The sequence below is a fragment of the Phalacrocorax carbo genome, chromosome 7, assembly GCF_963921805.1.
Source record: "Phalacrocorax carbo chromosome 7, bPhaCar2.1, whole genome shotgun sequence".
NCBI lineage: Eukaryota > Metazoa > Chordata > Aves > Suliformes > Phalacrocoracidae > Phalacrocorax > Phalacrocorax carbo.
In genome coordinates, this window is record NC_087519.1 from 11,696,967 (window position 1) to 11,719,495 (window position 22,529).

General features: G+C 40.2%; 1 protein-coding gene across 5 annotated transcripts in view; it reads right to left on the reverse strand.

The window, feature by feature from the left end:
- The window catches only part of PDE8A (phosphodiesterase 8A), a 160,670-nt gene that overhangs the window by 38,244 nt on the left and 99,897 nt on the right, over positions 1–22,529 (reverse strand). For 4 of the 5 annotated variants that reach the window (XM_064456317.1, XM_064456318.1, XM_064456316.1 and 1 more), the window contains exon 2: positions 100–156. In XM_064456317.1, coding sequence (XP_064312387.1) covers positions 100–156 — 57 coding nt within the window. Of the gene's footprint in view, positions 1–99; positions 157–14,202; positions 14,225–22,529 lie in introns of those variants that run through there. The other variant, XM_064456319.1, reaches the window with a different exon arrangement.

A 22,529-nucleotide genomic window follows, 5' to 3' on the forward strand; every position in this document is an offset into this window, starting at 1 on the left:
GTGAAGATCTCTATACCCAGAAAATTCCAATCATAAATTTTTAAGCTAACGTCTGTGATGTTTTAGAAGTTAAGACTTCAGTTTGAACTGTTATATTACCTGAAGCTGATCTTGATGAAGTCTCATAGGGCCAAACTGCACATCTGTTACTGGTGACTAGAAGAAATAAGAAGAGATCTTATTAATACATATACACCTAGGGAAGAAAAAAAAATAGCTCTGTTAGAGAAGACATTTCTTATTTACCACTCTCTCACAGATATATTGCTATCGTTATGAAGCTGCTTCTTCACGAGGCTCTTGTTCTGCTTTTTGTAAATTTATATGCTAAGCTGCATTAAAACAGTTAGAAATCAACAATCTATTCTTAAACTTATTTTCTTCTTGTTATTTTAAACATAAAGTAATGGATTAGTCATGAAAGTTTGGTAGACAGATTGTTATTTTTATGTATCCTCTGTATCACTCCAGCAGGTCTGCAAAACACGGAAGTGTTTAAAGTGGGGTTTTTTAAGTCCAAAAAAGCATTAGATCTCCAGGAGAAAGGCAAAAATACATAACTCTGCTCTTAGAATTTCACATGTAACAGGTGCCCAAGAGTGCTACAAACACACACTAATTTAATTTCTCCAAGGGAGTTTTGCTGCATTCTCTCCTTCCTGCCCAGCCCTTCCAGGGAAGGTTTCAGAACTCAGATGTTGGTATTTGATGATGCATGTATTCAGCATGCAACTTCACTTTGAAAAACTCTGCAAAAATGCTGTCATATGTCATGCATTCTGCACACCAGCGATTTCCATATCAGAATCTGTTCAAGTAACACAGGCAGTTTAGCTTAGGATACAGGAAGTGAGCTGAGATCCTTTCTTCTCATGTGTCACTTCAAGCAATGGAGGTCAATGACCAGAAGTGCTGTTTATCACAACTGGTTCTCTTTGATATGATTAATCATTAATCAAGCTTAAACATGAATGACTCTTCAATTGGTATGGGATGGACTTTCAAAAGTAGTTAAACACATAAATACAGAGGGAGACTCTCACAGGATTACACCCATTAGGTTCTTTGGGAACTCCCATGAGGCGAGTAACTGCACTTTCATGTGCTTAAATATTTTTCACCTCTTGTCTCAGAAATGAAAACTAAAAAGCGGGAATAACAATGTTCCCAATTCAAAACAGGAAACAGAGTCCAACCAATGGTCTTTGCAGTTACATAGACTCTTCAAAGGTAACTGGAGTAAAAAAGCAGAAGAAAATTATTTTTTGCAATGCAGTGAACAGAAGACATCTCTGGATTCATATGTATAAAGAAAAGATCTGTTGAGCATACAGATGGCATTTTTACATTGTTGTTTCTCACAGTAAAACCACACTTTATGATCAGATTTATTAATTTGCAGCCTAGAATTTTTCCAATAAGTCATTTTAAAGAATCACCAGCATGTCCCATAGAAAAATATTTTTACAATTAGACACTCCATTCTTTTATGTGTTAAGATACATGAAGAATTCTTTCTATGACCTTACTGTACCATTGCTCAGCACTCAGAGTTTCTCATGTGTGGTTTTATTTATTTATCAACTTGGAAATCATCACTGAAACATTAAATAAGCAAGAAACATGAGTCAAGGAAAAATGGCAACACAGTGCCTGCAAAAAGAAGCCAGGAACCAATGTTTGCCTGTGTTATTTCAGAGGGCCTCTAAAAGCTGATATTAAAATGACATGGAAGGGTTTCAGATTTACTCTCAGTCACTCAGGATCAGATTGGCTTAGTAAATACTCTCCAGTCAATTTTTTCCTAATTTTGAGATCAAAAATCTCTCTTCAGGTGGAAGAATCTATCTGCTTTATTCTCCCTTGGGGCCCATTATCCAATTATTCAAAATCTGCACTAGAAAATAGCAAATACTTTTTCTGATAATGCACATAGCAGGAGGGAATCCAGCTCTTTGCACCAGTGTTAACTGGTTTTGCAGCACTGACAGTAGTAACTACTTGTCCTGAATCAGTAAGATCAGCAGAAATGCCTGAAGGACAGAGAGGAAGCATGTCTATTGAGTAAGAAATGCCTCTTTACAGTCACTTCTCTGACCATAACCACACTTCAAATTAAATTTTGAAACATCTATTTTGTACACTCCAGCTTCCAGCATAAAGCAGCAAGTGTTTTTAGTTTCACCAAGAGATGGGCCTGAGTGGAGAGGTTCAGATCCAGAGCTGAATTTCACTGGCATTTGGGGGTACATAAAACCCCATCTACATGGTCAGCGTAGCCTTGTACTATCAGTCTCAGTCCAAGGGGAATTTTAACAAATGAGGTAAGCCCAGTATTGCCAGTTATTGCTTTTCAGATGCTTCTTTCTTTTAAAAAAGTTCTGAATGAATAGTCATCAAAGTATTTAAAAGACTAAGCCTGAAAAAACCACTTTTCTCACAGAAACATGGGCCATTTCTACACTAAAAACACCGGTCTATGCCCCATTTAAGCTTAAGTAACAAGGACTGCCTAAATGAGATAAACTGTCTTGTTACATGTTAACTTGCTGTCCTGAGTAGAAGAAAAACCCCAGTCTGCATCTCAGCTGGAAAATTTTGGTGAACGGCAGTTAATTCTTAATCCTGTTGAAATCTGTTCAAATAACTTGATTAATCATTTCAACTTTTTGTGTGCTGCTGGTAGCACTGAGAAGTAACATGCTGATTAAGTACTGTGTCAAATATCAAGGCTTCAGCAAGGATTAGCAAAAACTCTCAACTATTGGTGAACTAAATGAGCTTTAAAAATACCTCTAACGCTGCAAGCTTATAACAAAAACAAGCCCAGCAAAAGCTCACATGTATAGTAACTGCACAAACACAACTTTAGCTACTTATTCCTTCAAGTTTCTTTCCTACTTGAAGAACAAAGACCCAAGTACATTGTCAGGTTGACAGACGTGATTTATGCATGTGACAGCCTTCCAAGCAGGCACAAACCTGTAAGAAAGTGTATAAGACAGAGAGGTGGAACTAGCTGTAGGTTCCTGGAATTGATCGTGAGAGAGCTGGGTCCCTTGCCAAAGAGCCGCTGATGCAACTTCACAGGTAAGTTCAGCATAGGTGACTGTGCAAGACCTGAGTCCAGGACACTTAGAGCACCCTGACTATGAATGTAGGTCTTTTGAAAATCCTTCCTTGGCCAGACAACCTTAGAGGCCAGCCTATAACTTGGAGCCAGGGACTAAATCAAGAAGATAGTAGGAAAGGGTGCTGCTGCTGATTTCAGACAGCTTAGCCTACTCTCATTGAAGCCCCATACTCAAACGATCCCAAGCGTCCAGGCTGGCACCAGGGCTCATGGTCTCAAAGGTATCTAAATGCTAGAATAGTTTGCAACAGTAACTAATTCTCAGGCTTTTGAAAAGACAAACCTTTTTGGCTCATCTGTGCTAGTACAACTTCCACAATAGCTGCAGCTCATTTCCTCTAGGTCTGGGGAGTGACAGATGCCTGTAATAGCAGGCTGCATGTCAGCAACTACTAGTTAGCTTTAATTGCAGGCAGCAGCTCAGTTTACTGCAGCAGCAAGGGTTTACACCCTCTGCTTAGAGACACAGCAGATAATCAACTCCAGGCACTTGCAGCCATTTTACATTCTCTGACCTGCTGAACTACTGCTGGTAGCACTTATTTTCCCCAAAATTTGCCTTTCTTATTTGAACATTGTCTTTTCTGTCCTGTCAAACCAGGCCTGCCCCTGGCACAAAGTGAAATCCATCCTAAGGCAATGGCATTAGCCATACATATGATAGCTGTCAATGGGGAAGTCTTCTACTGACTGCTGGGTTCAGCTTCACACTCGCTAGAAATAATCTGCGAGTTGTAGCAGCTAAGTTACAAACACTGAAATTACTGATAGAAACACTTTGTTTCCAAAGTCCAGATAAAAGTGAATGTTTGGTAAATACAAACTCAAATAAGCTTTAAAAAGACAGACCCAAACAACTGTGACTGATCTGATTAAAGTACAACAAACTCAATGTTGACCTGATATAACCTGGTAAAGTACTTCTCACTATGAGTCATTCTTCACATTTTACCAGAACAGAATCTACAGGAATGGTCTGTTCTTGGTTGCTGGGTTGGTTTTTTTTTCTTCCTACAGCTAGAAAAACTTTGAATGATCTTGCTCAATGAATAAATGTAGAAAGAAATAAAGGGTGGAAATAAAGCCAGCTTGATCCACATGCTCCCTATGGTGATAAACTGCCTGGTTGGCATGTGGGACACATCAAAGCAGCCCACAGGTCTCCTATTTACTAGAGGTCTCGTATCTTGGCTTTCTACAAAATGCCTCTCTTACCATTACCAATTGGAGAGGAGAGCAAACTTCCTAAAAGGGCAGAGTCAACCCCCACAAAATCCTTTGGGTATTAACTCCCATTAACTCCTGCTATGGAGGGACAAACACATTCCTTCTGGAGGCTGATTTTCTTAAATCACTTCTTTTATAAAGCTTTTGTGGGATGTTTTAAAGCAGAGCCCCATGCAGCCCAAGGTGACCCTTGTCAGGGCTGGGACTGTGGGCTGCTGCAGCACTACCCACGCACAAGAAGCTGCTGGTGACCTGGGGAGCAGGAGTGCTTGCCTGAAATCCTCCTCCACAATCCACAACTGCTCCATCACTTCCTTTCTGCCACAGATGGGGCTGCGCGGATGACAGGAATGACTCTTCGTCTGGGCATGTAATTGCCATGCACAGCCTTGGCCTCCTGCTAGTATCCCTCCCTAAAGGGCAGCTGGAAGCATTTCTGCTCCTGCTCTTCTCGCCTTTTCCAGGTTAGAATTTGTGGGAGGAGATGTGACAGCTTATTTTTCCTGCAACTGACTTGAACAAAGAAGTGACACAAACTTTTGCTGAATGGATTGCAGACGGAAACTGCTGCCATACGGCTAACATCTGGGTTTAAAAACCAGATGATGAGAAGAGAATTTCTGTTAGTAGTTTTAAGACTAAGTAACTGCCTCTTCAAATAAAGACTTCAGCCTCAAGGCTCTGACTCATTTTAATATATGACACAGATAACTACAATGATTAGACATGAGAATTTATCGCTGGTCCTAATGGACTACAGCCAGCAAAAGTAATTATTTTACTTAGATCAATATTTTAAGACATTAAAAGAAAAGTGTTTTATCAAAATTTAAAATATATACTTAAGTTTTCTACATATACTAGGTACACTATATAAATCAGTATGAGTTGACTCATCACAGCAAGATTTGACAGTCTTGATCATCAAGATATTCTAGGAGCTACAGGACTGTTAAACTGAATTTTGATAATTCAAAAAAACCCAAAGGGATTAATTTTACAAAGGAAAAAACGTCATTTTTCTTAACCTGTTCTTTTAAGCATAAATTTATCACCCCAGAAAATGAAAGCTCAAAGGAAATAATAGATTTATACCATACCTTAAACTTTAACTGATTCGGGATCTATTAATGGCAGAAATTTGAAATCTACATGATAATACCTGATCTGAGAAACCTTAGCCAAACACTCTTGGCTGCTGAAAGCTAGGAAATAACACACTCAGTATAAACTGGAATGACAAGGTCCAGGATCCAGGCCACCCAGGTCATACCAGCATGGTGCCTCTGTCTGAACAGAGAGGGGCTTTGTAACCTGGTGTGGCTAACGTTTCTGGGCAAGGAAGACTCCATGTTCAGGATCAGCTGTAGTTTTTCACTATTCACATTTTTCTGGTTTGTAACAATCTTGATCCCTTTCTGAGATATACGAATACTAATCCAATCCATAGTCATTTACCTATTTCCTTCTCAGTGGAAATCTACCTAAGTAGAGTATTTAAGACTTAGCTTCTTATTTTCCACACACTTTCTGCTAGACACTTAACAACACTGTTCATATCTTCCTTGCAGATTTTAACAGCACTGTTTTGTTACAAACTTAACATTGGTACAAGTTATATAAAATGCTGGCTGAGCAGATCTTCCTACCAGGCACAACTGTTCAGAGCATAAAATGAATTTTATAGTCCATGGCCTGAATTCCAACCTGGTAGCAACAGTGAAAATTCAGAGTAATCCCACTAAATACAAGAGAATATACTGGATTTACTTCAGTGTAAATGAAGTGGGAGTCTGGCCCCATGCAGCTACTTTTGTTGTTTGGAGGCCACAACAGTTGGAATAAAGAATAAGAGGGAAAAAAGCGTCCAGGGTTTCTGCCATTGCTTGACAGATTCAAGGACAAAGGTAAGCCCAGCTCTCAAAGACTCTAAGCAGTATGTAGTCAGTTTGTTCTTCGCTAAAATAGGAAGACAAGAGTTCTGAAAGGCAATTAAAATTCACCAAAACTGCTGCTCAACCTAGACGAAACCTGTTAATTCCAGCCCTTGATATTTTTTTCTATTTTTTTTCATAAAAGATACAGACAAATGTCACAGACTCGGTAATTTACATAATGTAGCATTCTGACTCAGTGCAATTTTCTTTGATAAAGCTAGCATTCAAGTTAATATAAATTGAGTTCCCACTGATGCACCTCTGTCACCAAAACAATACAGGTTTAGATCTATATTACAAGGTCTGAAGATCACCTGAGGTTCTGTTCCAGTATCTTTTTCCTTTTATCTATTTTCTGTTTTAAATTGATTCCTAGAAGAATTATCTGCCACGCTGCCGTGTAATGATACAACAGGCAGTGTAAGTGATGGGGCAACATATCTTCTGTTTTCTTAATCCATTTCTTAAATTTTAGTATCAGTTGTGAATCAGTTTTATATAAATGAGCTCTTGAGAGCCAAACTCTGGCCTCTGATTCACATCATTAGCAACACAGAATTTGGATAGCTTGCAGTTTTTGTGAGAAGAAGAGCTTTATTGAGCATAATGAGTTGCCAGAGCTCTCTAGTCAGGCTGCTGGCCCTGTCAGCCATGAGACCCACTCTCTTATTCCCGAGTTCCCGACATCACCTTCACTGCTCCTAAAATCTAGCCCCTCTTCCACTCCTCCGCCTGGAGGCAAGTTTCAGGTTAACCCAGGTCCTGAGGAAGCTACCCAGAAGATTTCTGCACCCAGCTGGGATGGGGACTGCATCTCTGGTGTGCCAGGACACAGCACTGAACACTGTGGCTATCCTAGTTTCACCAGGCCTCTCCTGGGCCTGAGGAGGAACCTGCTGATTCTTGCTGTGTGTTGGGCTTGCCACACATGCCAACCATTATTATATATGCTTGTTTGTATTCTGGGCCTAATTCCCCACTGCATTTCTTCAGTGTTATTCTGCTGCAATAAGTAAACCTAAATTAGAACAAAACTGCAGTAATACTGTTGTGAAATTGGGCTCGTTGCCTTCTAGCACACTTCAGACACAACTGAGAACTCCCATTTTGTACTGTTTATACATTCTCCCCTTATTCATTACAGGAAACTTCAGTTATCAAGCTGTAAGCATGATATGCTTATATATATATATATATAATGCCATATAATGATGGCATTAGCAAAAGTGAATTATTCCATTTTCTTGGGAATAATTAACGATGCTGTCCCAAAGAGACTTTTATTATTATTCATAATGCGGTAAGACCTGGGTGGCCTCTGGCCCAGATGAGTAGCCCACTGTGGTAACACTGTACAACGACAGGACAAAAAGGCAGTCATCATTCCCTGCCATTGTTAAAGGTCAGAATTTTTACACAGAATATGGTAACAATTTGGGGGAATTTTTTAGCTCTTGATAGGATATTTAAGTGATAAAATAAATGTCATTATCACTTAGCATGCCTAGAGCACTATTACACAAATCTCAAAACTTGTGGAGGGAGGAAAGGGTTGCTGTTTCTATTTTTACATTGAGAGGAACTGAGGCACCAGGGAAGAGAGCCGGTCTCGGCACACCTTGTGCTGAGCCCCAGCATCCTCCAGCACAGCGTCAGGTCCCCCTGCTTCCTGGCCAACTGACAGCAGCACACACTGGTAATATTGGGACCATCTGATAACAGCTGATATCTGGAAAACACCCACTGATTTCTGAAATTCAAAACTATAGTTTGTGATCATTCAAACACAATTTACATTATGAATCAGTAGCTGCAGTGTTATCATAGGTTTCTAAGGTAAGGAGATGCAACTCCAGCAAAGTGACTATGCAAATCTCATACTACGTACTTCCACAAGAGCCCTCATTCTCAATGAGCCACACATCAAAAGGGACAGAATAAATTACAGACAAGTCAGAAAAAGAAAGCCATCTACTCATTAATCCACACTGACTTTTTCTGTCCAAAGAGAACAAAGGCAAATGGAAAACAGACCTCACATCAAAAGCTATTCAAATATACCAAGTTGTAGTTGTTGCAGTACCTACCTGATTCAGAGACCCCTTATAGACCTGTATGCTATGCACAAGCACACAGGGCTTGACATTTCATCTATTTGTCTGTTTAGAAGAGGAAAAAATGTGAATCATATGCTCCACAACAACCCTGGAGACGTGAATACCCTTAACACTGGTCTGTGCCCCATGGTCATAATTTTGCCAAATGCTTTTATGACCAGTAAGCACTGAGTTTAAAATGCTCTAGGCCTTCACCATCTTAAGATTTGAGATGGCTCACAGGGGTCTTCATTAAGGTCCCCACTTTCTGACTGAAAGTTTTTCAAGAACTTCTCCATTAAGGCCACATATGCACAGATCTTTGTCTGGAGGCTGTGAGCTCTCCCCACATTGGATCCCTGGGCTGCTCACTAAACCATAGCCAAATATTTCTGTGTGGTGAGGGCATGCTGTAAAGCATTTGTAGTTATATCCTGCACTAAGAGAAAAACAGTGGCTTAAATGATCTGGCTTGTACTTTAGAAGAATTTTTTAAACCCTATAATAATGGTTTTCTATACATAGGTTGCAGAAATGGATGCCTTTATCAATGCAAAAAAAAAAAAAAGTAATATGAACATTTTCAGCTGTTCAAAGTCAAATGTAATTTTGAAGCATTTATCTTTTTGGAGAGTCCAGCTTAAGGGTAACAGGAATAGAACGTGCAACATGCAGAAACTTAATTACTTCAGATGAAAGAAAGGGTAATCTTTAAGACACCAGCACCTAATTCCATGTTTTATTTGTTTTTGACAAAATTCAAGGCTCAGCTAGAATACCCTGCACTTCAGAGCAAATGTCCTCCAAATTCAGGCATCCTTAGTATTCTGGGGTTACTTGCAAACAAGGGTTGTGATACGTTTGTGTCCTTTGTGAGACGTTACCTTGCAGGCAGCTGAATGGCATGTATGTGTGGATATTACACCTCTCTGAGTGCAGCTATTCCCCCATACTCCCAACAACTCAGAGACTATTCTGTTTTCCCCTTTGCAATGAGGAACAGTCACACTCTATCTCACAAAACGCTTTAAAGGCAGCCACATAAAAACAGTGTGTCTAGCAATTCCCAGAAGCCTGAGACACCTACTTCCTCTCTGCTTTTCCCCTCACCTGACACAAGTCTGGCTACTCCGCTAGCTGGGACAGCTATAACCAAGCTCTGGGGACCAATTAACTCCTCATATGCCAGTGTCAGTGTGAAAGTCCTAGTGTGCTATCCTCTCTCATCTGCTGGCAGAAAAAACCTCTAGCCAGATGTAAAGGCTAGCCAAGAAGACAGAGGAAGAATTTGGTCTTTGAGTCTTTCAGGTCATCAGCCAAAACACATTCAAACCCAGAGCGTTAAATATGTTGGGGTTTGCATCACTCCAAACAAATCCAGCCTCAGCTTTACCAACATCATTGTCTAACTGAAAAGGAACTTCTCATTTGCCTACTGCTGCCTCAGGTGTATTCATTTTGCAGGCAGGCTATAGCTGACTTTCCATCCCCCTACTTGAGCAGACACTTCAGTACAAATACTACATTCTTCTAGCCCAGAGGGAAATTCTTGCTGCCTGCACTTTAACAGTTGAGCTGCATGGCACTCTGGGAGACTTAAATATGGCACAGTAGTTCTATTGTTTAATATTATTAAAACTGCTTGCTCTCTTGTGATTCTGCAAGATCCTGGAGTGTAGCAATAAGCACTAATCATTTCATATCTATCAGCTAGTTCTCTTCTTTTTAGTGGATACCACTTGCTAGTTTTATTTTAGAGATTATTACAGATATATCAGGATACAATAGATCTCCATCACTGTCAGTTTTATTCTTTTCTTTATGCACATGAATTTCAGTGGCAGTTTTCCTTGAACCATCTGGATTCAAAGAGTCAGCTGACTAAAAGGAAATTCCAGTCTATCATCAGGACCATTTCCAATTACTTTCTTTATGCCAAACAAACTTTTCATGCCTTGATCTACCAACATTGCAATTGTCACAAACAGACCAAGCAAAGCAAGAGGGTACAGCACAAAAATAGCATAAACCAGTCAGCGGATCTGCTAGGCTTCCTAGAAGATCTCTATTTTGTCCTAAGACTTCCATTTGTTAAGGAACAAACTTGATTTTTCTATTGTCATTAATAACCCATTGTTCGTGCTGATACAGTTCAGGCTGTACAGACCATAATAATTTTTCTATCTGCTGCCATCCATTGTCATAAAAGCATACATTTCCCAAGCAATGTCAAATGGCCTGCAGCAAACTGCTGTCAGGTCACAGTTGTGCAGGTAGCAAGCTCAGATTAGTCCTCCTGACCAACTGAGAACTGCACATGAGCTCCTGTGGCTGCTATTTATGTTACACATCGCCAGCCTTTGCATATGTGGGCATCCTGGATGCGCCAGTTGATTTTGGTCCTCTGGGGCTGGATGGTGACAGTATGGAGCTGCCTCCTTCTCCTTCTTCATCCCCATTCCCCCAGCCATCTGCCACACACACCGTCTTCACACAGCTTACTCAGGTGTCTGTGAACCTGCTGGACACCGCTGGCATGTGGTTTTCTGTATGGTCCAAAAGGTGTGCTCTGCCCAGTACCCTGCCTGGGAACTGCTCTCAAAGACAGCAAAGATGCAGTCTCTGAGATGTAATTTCACAGGCAGAATAAATGCTAAGTCAGTGGGACAGAGTCCAGTACAATGGAAGAAAAACATTCAATAGGATAATGAACATTTCAGCATTTTTGTTTATTGGATACAGGTTTCCCAGGCTGAGTGCAACTGTCTACTGATATTTGAGAAAACCAAGAGAGGTTCATGGCATTCAAACCTTTTCTACATAGGGAACTTTGTCTCCAGTAAACGGAGGAAGACTTGAGACTGCAGGCATATTCAAGATGTCTTTTTTAAAAATCAAGGAAATTCACAGCAGTAGATCCTTTTTTTTTTTTTCATGCTTAAGGTTTAGCATTAATTATGCTTGTTCACACCAATGACCAATCCAACAGGTTAACTCCAGGTTTTATCAAAAGAAGGAAAACAGACAAATGGATTTAAGAAGACTGGGGATCCCTTCTTTCTTTTGACCACCAGGAACTTCACTGGCTGAGGGGATGAGTGACTGGTTTCCTCTAATACAGATGCCTCCTCATTTCTGAGGACCTACAGGGTAGTTTGAAACCTGACACTGGTTTTCTGCTTGAGTCTGGTTCAGTAATACACAGTGCTTCTGCCAGCCCACAGGGCTCGATAAATATTACACGTGTGGTAGATGGGATCACTCTTTTTTCCTTAAGTACAGTAGAACCTTTTTACAGTTATGCCAATCCCCCTAAACTTTGCATGTCTTTAATAAAGTTGGGTTTTCATTACAATCAGAATTGCAATTAAGTAAAATCTGATGCAGCAAAGCAACTTTTCGTTCTGGTTCTCTTGTAAACAGAATTCTACTCTATCTGGATTTGTGGTAGGCACACTCCATTTTATTTAACTGAAAAAAAATCAATTTAAAAAAATTAACTATGCAAACACCTTTGAAACAAAGCAATCTCTGCACATTCTGCCTACGAGTAACATTTCCTTTACAAAAGAACTGCTGGATATGCCAAAGAAGATATGGCTGGTATAAAACTAATTATTACTAATCATGATTTTCTCTCTAGAAATGCACAAGCAACCGATATGTTACTGCCTCCTAGTACAGTTTCACAGGACTAAAGCTGTGGTAACAGCAGAGCACTCTACCACACGGCAGCTCCTTTTTTAATAAACAACCCATCAGCAAGGAAACCCATAAAGCACGTTGCCACTGTAGTCATTAGCTGGGAAACAAATTCAGCTGTGTATCAAATATCCCCTTAAGATGAAATCCCGCCCACAGTGAAGTTCATTGACATCAGTACTATCTAGATACACCCTCTCCAGGTACAATGTTTGTATTTCTCAAATAAAGTACAAGGGCCAAAATTATGCAAATAACCTATAGATGTTGAATAGCTTCACATAAATTATTTAAGCTTGAGATTTCCAGGAAAGAGAGACATCATTTGGAGATACTTGCATCAGATACTTTTACCAGTTACATGACGGCAGTGAAACTTTCACACCCTTGCTGCAATTACAAAGTTTGAAGGAAAGATCTGTAACATGCAGGTAAGAAGAGAAGATGCAAAACCACTCTATAAACCTATAATGTAAGCACGTGCATTCACCTGCAAACTGCATGGACAGATAACCGCTGTATAAAATCATGAACACTTACAAGTATATAGCTAGCAGCGGTTAAAAGGTGCATTTGGTCGAGCAGATGTGGACTTTTCATGTGTCATTTGGACAGTCATTTTAAAACGGTACTTGCCTTCCCTATAATGTGGGTAGGATGTCAGAAAATTTTTTTTCAGAAGCTTTACCAGTCTCCTCAAGTTACGAGTCCTCAGACCCTTCAGTGGGCCCTTCCACAAGGGCTGTTTGAACACCAGCACTCTGTGTGATCTCTGAAATAAGCAGGTTCTCTGCTCCCCCAGCAAAGACTGCAAAGTGCGAGCAGGGCAGAGTTGAGACTAGCACAGCAGAAAAGCTTCTCAAATACTAGGGATCACCAGGTACCTACCACCTTCTGCACAGTTTTATTGACACCTGAATATATCTGGCTCATCTAAAAAGGTCTGATGTTGTAGCTGACACTTGTGCAATTGTCCTACAATAGGAATCAGTGCTGGAACTGTGCACATGTGAGGACCCTGGCCGATTCTATCATATGCCACACAGCTCCATGCTGCACCATTTAGTTAGGCAGCAACATTCTCCTTTCACTTGGATAACAATGGTGAATTAGAAGAAGGAGCTATATGAAAGAAAGAGGCTCCACTTAGTCATTATATAATGAAATGGTGTCAACCTATGCAAAAAAAGACCAAAACCCTGCTAGGTTGCAAGAAAAAATGGCATCCATCCAAAATCAATCTCCCTTGAGATACAAATTCTGGTATCTGCCAAGATGGAAGCTTGTTTAATCTGTTTTGCAACTATCTAAAATATGTGTCCACCCTGAACATTTTTGCTTTCTCATTCTGCTGTTTTTTTCTAAGAAAGGATGCAATGGGCCTAGGCCTTCTGCTTTGAGCGCGAAAGTTTTATGCCAAAGAACAAACAAGAGAAAATAGACATTAAAGTCCTGTCTGGTGACACCACTAATAAGTTCACAGTCACCGTTTCCTTCTTCCTCCCCTGCACCAAGTGTTTCTTCCCAGACAGTGATCCAGACTGCTGATAGCTCTGGCAGGGAGCTTTTACCAGAAATTTTAGCAGGAAATGTTAATTTGCAAGCCTCGGTGTCCTCCCTCAGGGAAGACAGACATTGTATCTGCACAACCGAACTGTGGGGACTCAGAACTCCTCAGACCTGCCTGGAACATGCAAAAGAGAAACTCCTCTGTATCTCTAGCAAAGCTGAGTAAAAAACCAACTGTATTAATTTATTTTCTTTTGCCTTTTCCCCCAAGCAATTAAACACTAGAAGAATGTCCAAAGCAAACAGAAAAATTCTATTAATTAAATATCCAATTTAGTGTAGTTTCATGGCATAACTTTGAGCTCAGCCTGATTTCTAGGACACAAAACATAGCTGGAAATTTGAAGGACTAGAATAAAAACAAACTATTGCTTTGTGTAAAATTCTGCTGCATTTCTATAAACCAGCTTAATGGTAAAATAGCCTGTGTGTAACAGTAAATGTAACACATCCATTACAAATAAATTAGATATCAGGGATAAATAGTTTTCTAGTATAATGTCTCATGTAAAAGACAGAAAGAAAAAGCCAGACTCACTTTATTAACAGTTCCAGTAAAGCTACAGTAAAACTACAGGTCACCTGGAGAATTAAAAAATAAACCTATAAACCTATAAACTCATTGAAGAATTATGTAGATCAGACTCTTAAAAAGTTTTATTACTCAGATAGATCACCTGATTTCTTTTTCTTCCTCTTTGAACTTTGAACAGAAGGCTGTAAGTAATTAGATGCAGTACTATAGATGCAGGAGAGAACAGTGTTCTTTATTAGGAAAGCTTTTATCAATCATGGGAAGTTTCATTTGACTTGTTTTATGTGTTTGCATGTTCCTTTCAGCTAGGACAAACGTTCTTACCACATTCATATTTGTCTGGTTAGCAGATTTTTCTGCATCTCTTTTGTCCTTATCCTCCAAAGACAAAACAAATGCTGTGCTGCTAAATGTTGAACTTTGCAATTTTAGTACTGCATTGCGACAGGAATGTATTTTGACTTACTGTACAAGCCACTAACATGTACAGTCTAGGCACCTACCACGGAACACCAAAGTTCTACATTTTTTCTTCACTGCTTAGTTTGAACCAGTATTTCATACTACGGATGACTTCAGAATATACTATGAGTTGCATAATTTAATCCAGTTATATTTTGTAATCTAATTTTGCTAAGAACATGCAAATATATTCCAACAAAACAAACCTTCTGTGAAACAGCAGGAAAATATTAGAGGTGGCATCAAACCACTACTCCATTGGACATAAATTACTCACAGTACGATCCCCACAAAACAGAGTAACAAAATTTGCAGGCCGCAATATGAGGTCGTACCCAGAAATACTTTCCAGATGAAGCAAGCAAGATTTGCAGTGGTTTTGTGACACAATCAACAATTTCCTGCTATTGGAAGAGAGATTATCTAGTGCATTTGCTGCACAGATTCTGTCTTCTTGCACACCTCCTTTTCTGAGTTCAGTGAGCAATGAAAGCTAAAAAGGGCACTTGCACAAATGTGTAAAATGTGTTCATCTGATTCGTGTCAATATGGAACAATGCTAGAGTCACACGGTGAAGTGTGACCTTCTAGCATTTGACCGTTCTGTTTGTGCTTGTGTAACCGAGGGCCGTTCAATTGACTTGTTAACTGTCTTAATGGTTGGAATGTTGATTGGCGATTTGGGTTGATGGTGAAGACAAAAGCGTGACCCAAAATTGATCAGAAAACTGGGGGGGCTGGCGCCTGAGATGGTGCTTGGGCCAGTCGGGAGGGCGTCCTCCTAAAAAAGATACAATTCAGTTGACCTTCAGGGACTAACAGCGGAGGCACCCTGCTGCAAAGGGGAGTGACCAAAAAGACTTGCCCCCCACACCCGTAAAGAGCATGCGGGCTAATCTACATGGCAAGCGTGACTAATTTAACTACGGCTGACCAACGGCAAGTGGGATGCTTATCACTGACCAATGAGTGTAAACTTAGGCGTGTTTTTACTAATTGTTATTAATTAAGTAACTGAATATAAACCCTGTAATTTCGTATGACGGTATGCACGTTAGGCGGAAGGATCCCCCGTGCATCCAGCGCTGCTTGCTTGTCTCTATTCAATAAATTGTAAACTTTGATTGAAATTCCGTTGAAGGCTAAATTAATTATAACAAATGTAAGGTCCATCACAGCTCTCTGTCCTTCCTCCTCTGTGCAGCTGGCCCTGAATGCTCAATAGCTGATCACCTGTGAATTATTTTGTCAGACAAATCTAACAAATACATTGCCTACCAAGCACGCGTAGTATTTCAGCCTCATGCCCCTTGTTTATTCTTAAATGGTACAGCCCTGCCACTGCTACCCATGTACTCTTTGGGAAGTAAAACATGGCTTGTTTGAACCATAAACTAATACTACTTAAAGCATTTAAGACTGATTTTTTTTTTTTTTTTTTTTAACAAGAGAAACATGCCTATGTTGGGAATAATATTTTGCTGATACTGTAAACATGGAACTACGGGTGTCTCAACCCATATCCCACATACTATGTTTCTACTTCAGACTGAGTTTTAAAACATAATTTCACAGTGTTTATGATAACTTAATAGCTTAACTGATGATTTTGCTCTGCAACTCTCCTTTGTATTTTTAGCCCATTCTTTTTTTTTTTTTTTTTAAATCTGCATGGCATATAGAATTACCAGGACTACCATTTGACTGGCTTGCTATTTTTTCTAGCGTAAGAAGAATCTGTTAGCTGTGCCAGTCAAGAAAAAACACTTCTTCCCCCGAGTTACACTCTGAGAATTTAGTTACAGCCTTTACAAGCAGTGCTATGCAAATCAGTGCTTCCCACGCAAGCAGCTTTTCAGAGTCTTCAGCAAGAAACACCTGCTGGTAAGTATAGACCTATTTTTTACAGTACAATAGCATATTTTCTTCCTGAAATGTTCAATTTTTTCCAGTATTTCTGTCATACAAGAATAGATTAAAAAGAAAGTGAAATAGTTATTACTTTTCCATGACTGCAGTGCCTACCAGTTGTTTCCTTGACACACCTCTCCCAGTCTCATCTGGAACTCTCCCTGTTTCACTGGGTTGGAAAAACTGTGTCCCTTTGACTGCAACGGTGACAGCATTCATTTCACTCTCTGTTCTGTCTTCTAACACAAGACTGAAGAACTGGAGCCTCAAGCTGAAGTCAGAGGCAAACATCTGGAATTTATTTGTTAGAAATAAAATGAATGACATCTTTTCAGGAGTGTTAGCTTGCACCTGTACTTATAAATCTCCATGAGGGCAAGTTATTAATAAATTTAACCAGGAGCAGAAGGCAGAAGGCTCTGAATATGAGCCCTTTGGCTCGACCCCTGTCAAGGGCCCCAGGAAGAAGGTCAGTACTGAGATGCCCTCGAGACACTATTTGTTCAGAGCTTTCCTCTTCCACCGAAGGATAAGGAATACAGTATATTAGGCCTCCTGGGGCCCACCATGCTTTCAGTGCACAAATCCAGCCAGCTCTGTAGAGCAGGTTGGGTGGCAGACTGTGTTCTCTTGGTCTCCTCTCCCAGATGACAGAGTGCCCTATCCAGCCTTACAGTCTGCACAGGCAACTGGGAGTTTCATCCAGCCTTGCCACAGGGGAAATGTAGCCCCAGTGGTTATTTTTGTTGTCTGTAACACCAGGAGTGATTCAAACTTCAGCAGAAGCTTTGCAGGGCAATGGAAAAGAGAACTGGAGGAATTTAAGGGGACAGTACTGCAAACAGAGTAGTGATGGGGGGCCAGGACAGAGGTCAAAAGAATCAAACACGGCAGCTGTTATCTGATGGGAGGGCACAAAGGTACAGGATGAACCTCTGGAAGTATGTAGAGGAGGGAACAGGGAATACACAGAGAGGAAGAAGGGCAGGGGAGAAACAAAGAGAGAGAAGCCCCTGCCAATTGTTTGGATGAAGTGTTACCTTTGCCTAGGCACTGAACTCATTGTCTGCAGCCGTCTCCTTTCCTGCTTCTTTCCTGAGCCTCCCTCAGCACAGACAGTGCTTGTTCCAAATCGGAAGGTGACTGATGTGGGTCCTGTGCTATGGGCAGGTCTACAGCAGGGACTAGATCAACTTCTTTAGTTTTACTTGTGCAGAGCACAAGGTTTTCACTGCAAGGGTTCAGCTGACTGAAGTGCAAGTTCACTGCATCTTATCCAACTTGGCAGGCTGTCTCAGGGAATGTTCATATTTAGGGATTGGTATGATCTTAATGAAATCCCGTTGCAAACGCAATGAAACACCTGGAGATGCAAAGCAAATTCAGACAGGTACCCATGCCTGGGTACTCTATCCAGTTCATTTCTCTATATACTGACTATGGGCCCCATTAGGGATGCAGGATGCTGGAAGAACAGGAACTCTGTATTGGGGGGAAGCCATTATATTTCTTTCTGATCATAAAAGAAGATACTTTGAGGGAAAGGGCATTTTTGTTTCTTCACAGACCCAGTCATGAAGAAGTCAGAAAAGACAGAGAACTCAGCATTTCAATGAGGTGAAAGCCCACATGCTCCACACTCAGTACTTCACACAGTCAGACTATTTCTAGTTACTGAACACGTCACTGAGACAGTGCAGCAATACTGAATTTAGTAGAGGAAGGCACTAGGCAAAATGTTCTGGTGGTACCTTAATAAAAACCATTAAAAAAATAAAGACAAACTCAATCCCCACAATGGTGGTCTGGTTCCTATATGCCACTCCAGCATACCCTGTTGCTCTGCAACTCCAAACGTTTCGAGTTGTGGGTTTTTTAGTTTTCTGTTTTGGATTTTTGGGGGTTTTTGTTTGTTTGTTTTAAAATAAAGGACCTTAGAAGACTACTTACAAGAACTGCTTTCATGAAGTGATCAACTGCTCTTCACCAAATACACAAGTTCTTTGGAGAAAGGAAAAAAATAGGATTTGGAGACAGGGTAACACTATGCTGGGGGGAACCATTTGGAGTATGACAGGCCTACAGAAGAGATAGGGAAGCACAAGACTCAAGGCACACAGTGTGCCCTATTTTTACAAAGATTGTTTCTTATTTCGAATAGGTGCCTCCTCTTGCTGTGGGTGACAGGAGATTAATATGATGATGATGTTAGTATTATTGACTAAAGATGCCTGCCCCAAGCTTTGTCTGGAAGAACCGTTGAACTAAGCTCACTGGTTCTTGTCCAAGTAGAAGTTAACAACCCTGTGGCACTGGCCAAAATACAAGCAAACCAAAAATGTAAGGGGATCAGACCCCTGGCAGAGTGTCAGCACCCCTCATCTCAGCAACCAGATTGCTGTGCTAGCTAGTAGAAGAACTATTGATGAATGCATTATTGACAGTTCCTCTGTCTACAGAATTACAGCACTAGCAGCCTCACAGTTAAGACTTGCAGAATGTTTCTGGATGGAAGTGTTTTCACATATACATCATATAGCACCATATTATAAACTATTTCAGGCTACTTCAGAAAGCTACTAACATAATTCTGCAAGAAAAAACACTCATGGGGAAAAAAATCCAAAATCCATTAAAAAACCCACACACAACCTGAAACAAATGTGGGTTTTTATCATTGCTTGATATTCAAACTGTCAGCTTTTTCCTCCTGGTAAGCAGGCAGCTCTAGTTCACAACTGAACACCTACTTTATTTATTTAGCTATGCTGCATTTAACCTTACATCCTGTCTGCTGGGTGCATCCGGCTCCACAGATCTCCATGCAGCAAAGCTTTAGCATAAGGTGGGGGAGCTACTTTCCACAAGCCAAAAAACAGGAAATTTGATGACATTGTTCAGTGAGCTGACGTCAGCAGAGAGTGATACAAAAGAGTAAACAACTTCCTAGCAGCCGCAGACAAATGGGCCGGAACTACTGGAATCCTGTGAAGTCTGGTGTGTTTTGCATGAAAATTACTGTCTCAATGAAATAGGGAGAGATCTTTGGCTGATGCAAATTGGAGCTGCTCCCTGGAAATCTAGGAACTGCACCAATTTGGTCTGTTTAAGATCTGACTCCCAGCCTTTACCTTTCAGATCCTGAAAACACCATTTTTGGGAATTCACACTGTTGATATTCTGAATATTTTGTAAACGTTCTCATTATTTTAAAACACACAAAAAGTTGATTTGAATAAAAAGGATAAACTTCAGTGAATGTATGGAAGGTACTGTCAGGAACGCAGGTGCCACTTCATTATGATCATACTACCATCAGTCTTACACATATATAAACTGTATATATACATATAATATATAATATTCTTGTTAAAATACATTGATATGAAGGGAGCTTAGCACTCTGCTGGTGGAACCAAACAGCATGCATAACATCTCCTTTTTGGATTTCACTGTTTGCTTTGTGGAATCTGCTTTCATATTTCCAGCTATGGGCAAATGTCAAATATGATCCAAAAAAATAACCCCTCAGCTAGATGTACAATGACTTAAAAACAGATTATAGCAGGCAGAAAGGAAACATAGGGGAAGACATTTTGGCTCTAACTGAATGTCATTCTGCCCATCTCTGTGCAATTTAAAGATTTCTTAACTGCAAGAAGTAATATTTGACCGTTGATCACAAATATGGAGCTTCGCTACTGCATCCCAATCAACTGTATCAAGAAAAATTCTCTTCCCTACTCGTCTACTTGTAAAGAGACCATTGAGGGACAAAATTTTTCAGGCCCTTTAATACTGCCTTTTGAGCTATCCCTTTCAAAGGGGTGTAGAGAATTAAGTCCTATTCTAAACAAGGTAGTTCTTAAGCTCCTGACAAACTGACTAAGACCTTGCTGGGCCCTTATAATCTGAGAAAGTCTGGGGTCCTGACAGAAAATACACAGGGATATTCCCCAGGGGGATGCAATTCAGTAGGTACAATCCCAGGACTCTCCTCTCACCCAGGTATCCCTCCTAGCCAAAATCTAAGCAGAACAGACTCCTAAGATGAAAATTAGCAGCTAAGTTTAGAGCTTTCCATAAGACTGCCCTACTCTCAGTAACAGAGCAAAGGAACAACAGGAAAGAGCTGGATGCTTCTTGGCTCTCCTTGCCAAATTCACCTCTCCTTGGAGACAAAAAAATGTAGTATGCAGTCCTGGGGAGGAAGACACACCAATAACCATGTCAACACTGCAGTCAAATGACAAGGCAAACATACTGGACCAAATCTATCTGCAATATAACTCTAGTGATTTGAACAGACTTTGTTCTTCCCAAATAGTGGCAAGTAGCTGTAGGCTAACGAATGGCTAGACAAAAATAAATAAATAAATAAAACCACACACCTGAAGAGCAACAAATACCAATAAAAACCAGCAGGTCTTAAAAAAAAAAAAACCTAAAACTGTTTCTCATTCCTTATTATACCTACATCAGAATTTTCCTGATTTCTATGAATTTGTCATTTCAGCAGAGTATGAGTTTGTACCAGTTCTGTCATTCTTCCCCGACTCCTCCATTTAAATGTTAGAAGTAAGGGCTTAGAAAATAAACTCTTCTCTGAAGCTAATCATTCGCAATCCTATCTTTGGTTACATGATGAAATTAAAAGCATATACATCACTAGCAAAAGCTTCCAAGAACAAGCAAATCTACCTGGAGAAACTCCAACATATTTATCAGTGAACGATATTTACCTGGGTGTGCCAACAATGTCAAGAAGTTAATCTTGTCAGAGATGGGTTTTCTGCAAAACCCACAGGGCTTCAGGATGAAAACATAATTTTGCTACAACTCTCTTTCCAAACTTCCGTTCTACTAAGGATTATGGCTAATACATAGCTAGGGAAAGAGACCTTGCTCTGACCTGCAGGAACGGCAATGATGGTGGTGTGACACAACCTGAGTGGAGATACATGACTATACAAGTCTGTTATCTACATAGCACACTTATTTAGGGCTTTCCATTGTTAAGGTCTGATTTATATCAATAGAGGTGAACATGGTGACCAAAGGAAGACGGCACGTGGTTTTAAATATAAATGAAACTATGGAATCCTATTGTGTGCAAGCACAGAAGCAAGGACAGCATAGGAAGGGTGGATGGGTGTGCTAAGCAATCTGCTCATTGAGGTTACTATCTCTTCTTGATAGGGTCTGGCAAAAAGGGTAGTAACTTCTACAGGATTTCTTTCCCCTTCTTTTCAACAGCCTGAGGCCCTGGACTAGCAGATATGACACAAAATGCAAAATGTTTTCCAGTTACCTCTACAATGACATACCACTGAGATGTATTTTGCAAGCCGGGGCACCGTTTCCTGCTTTTTCCTGTGCAGCTAAACAGAGAACTCCTTTTAACTTTCAGTTAAATGGAATACCTGTCATTATCACCTACGTTCAATTAAATTTTTACATATGAATTTTTTTTCATGGAAGTGTATTTTGAAATTTCACTTCTGCAGTGCAATGTAAAAGCACCTACTAATCAGATTAAATGAGCAATAAAACCCTAGCCTAGGTTTATGGGGGAGTTAACCTGGAGGCCACTAACTATGGTATTTCCTATATTTTACACCTATTTTGGGTCACTTTACATTAAACTAGCAAATGGACTAAACTGAAATGTTTTCTGATATTAAAAGAGTGCTTGTCAGGAAAAATGAGAGCTCCAAGGGTTAGATGCACCTACCATTCACCCATCCACAAAGGGGAATGTGTTTCTTACAGGATCACTGCACAGTAGAAAGCTTTGTTTCTGTAGAGATTTTGACATATGGCTGAAGTTAGACCTTAAATTAGAATATTCCTCTCTGAATTGAGAAATGATCTTTCTGTGCAAATGAATAGTGTATTCAGTGCAAATAAAGCTTCTGCTATTGCACAGTTCATCTTATCTACTGATGTAATTTCCT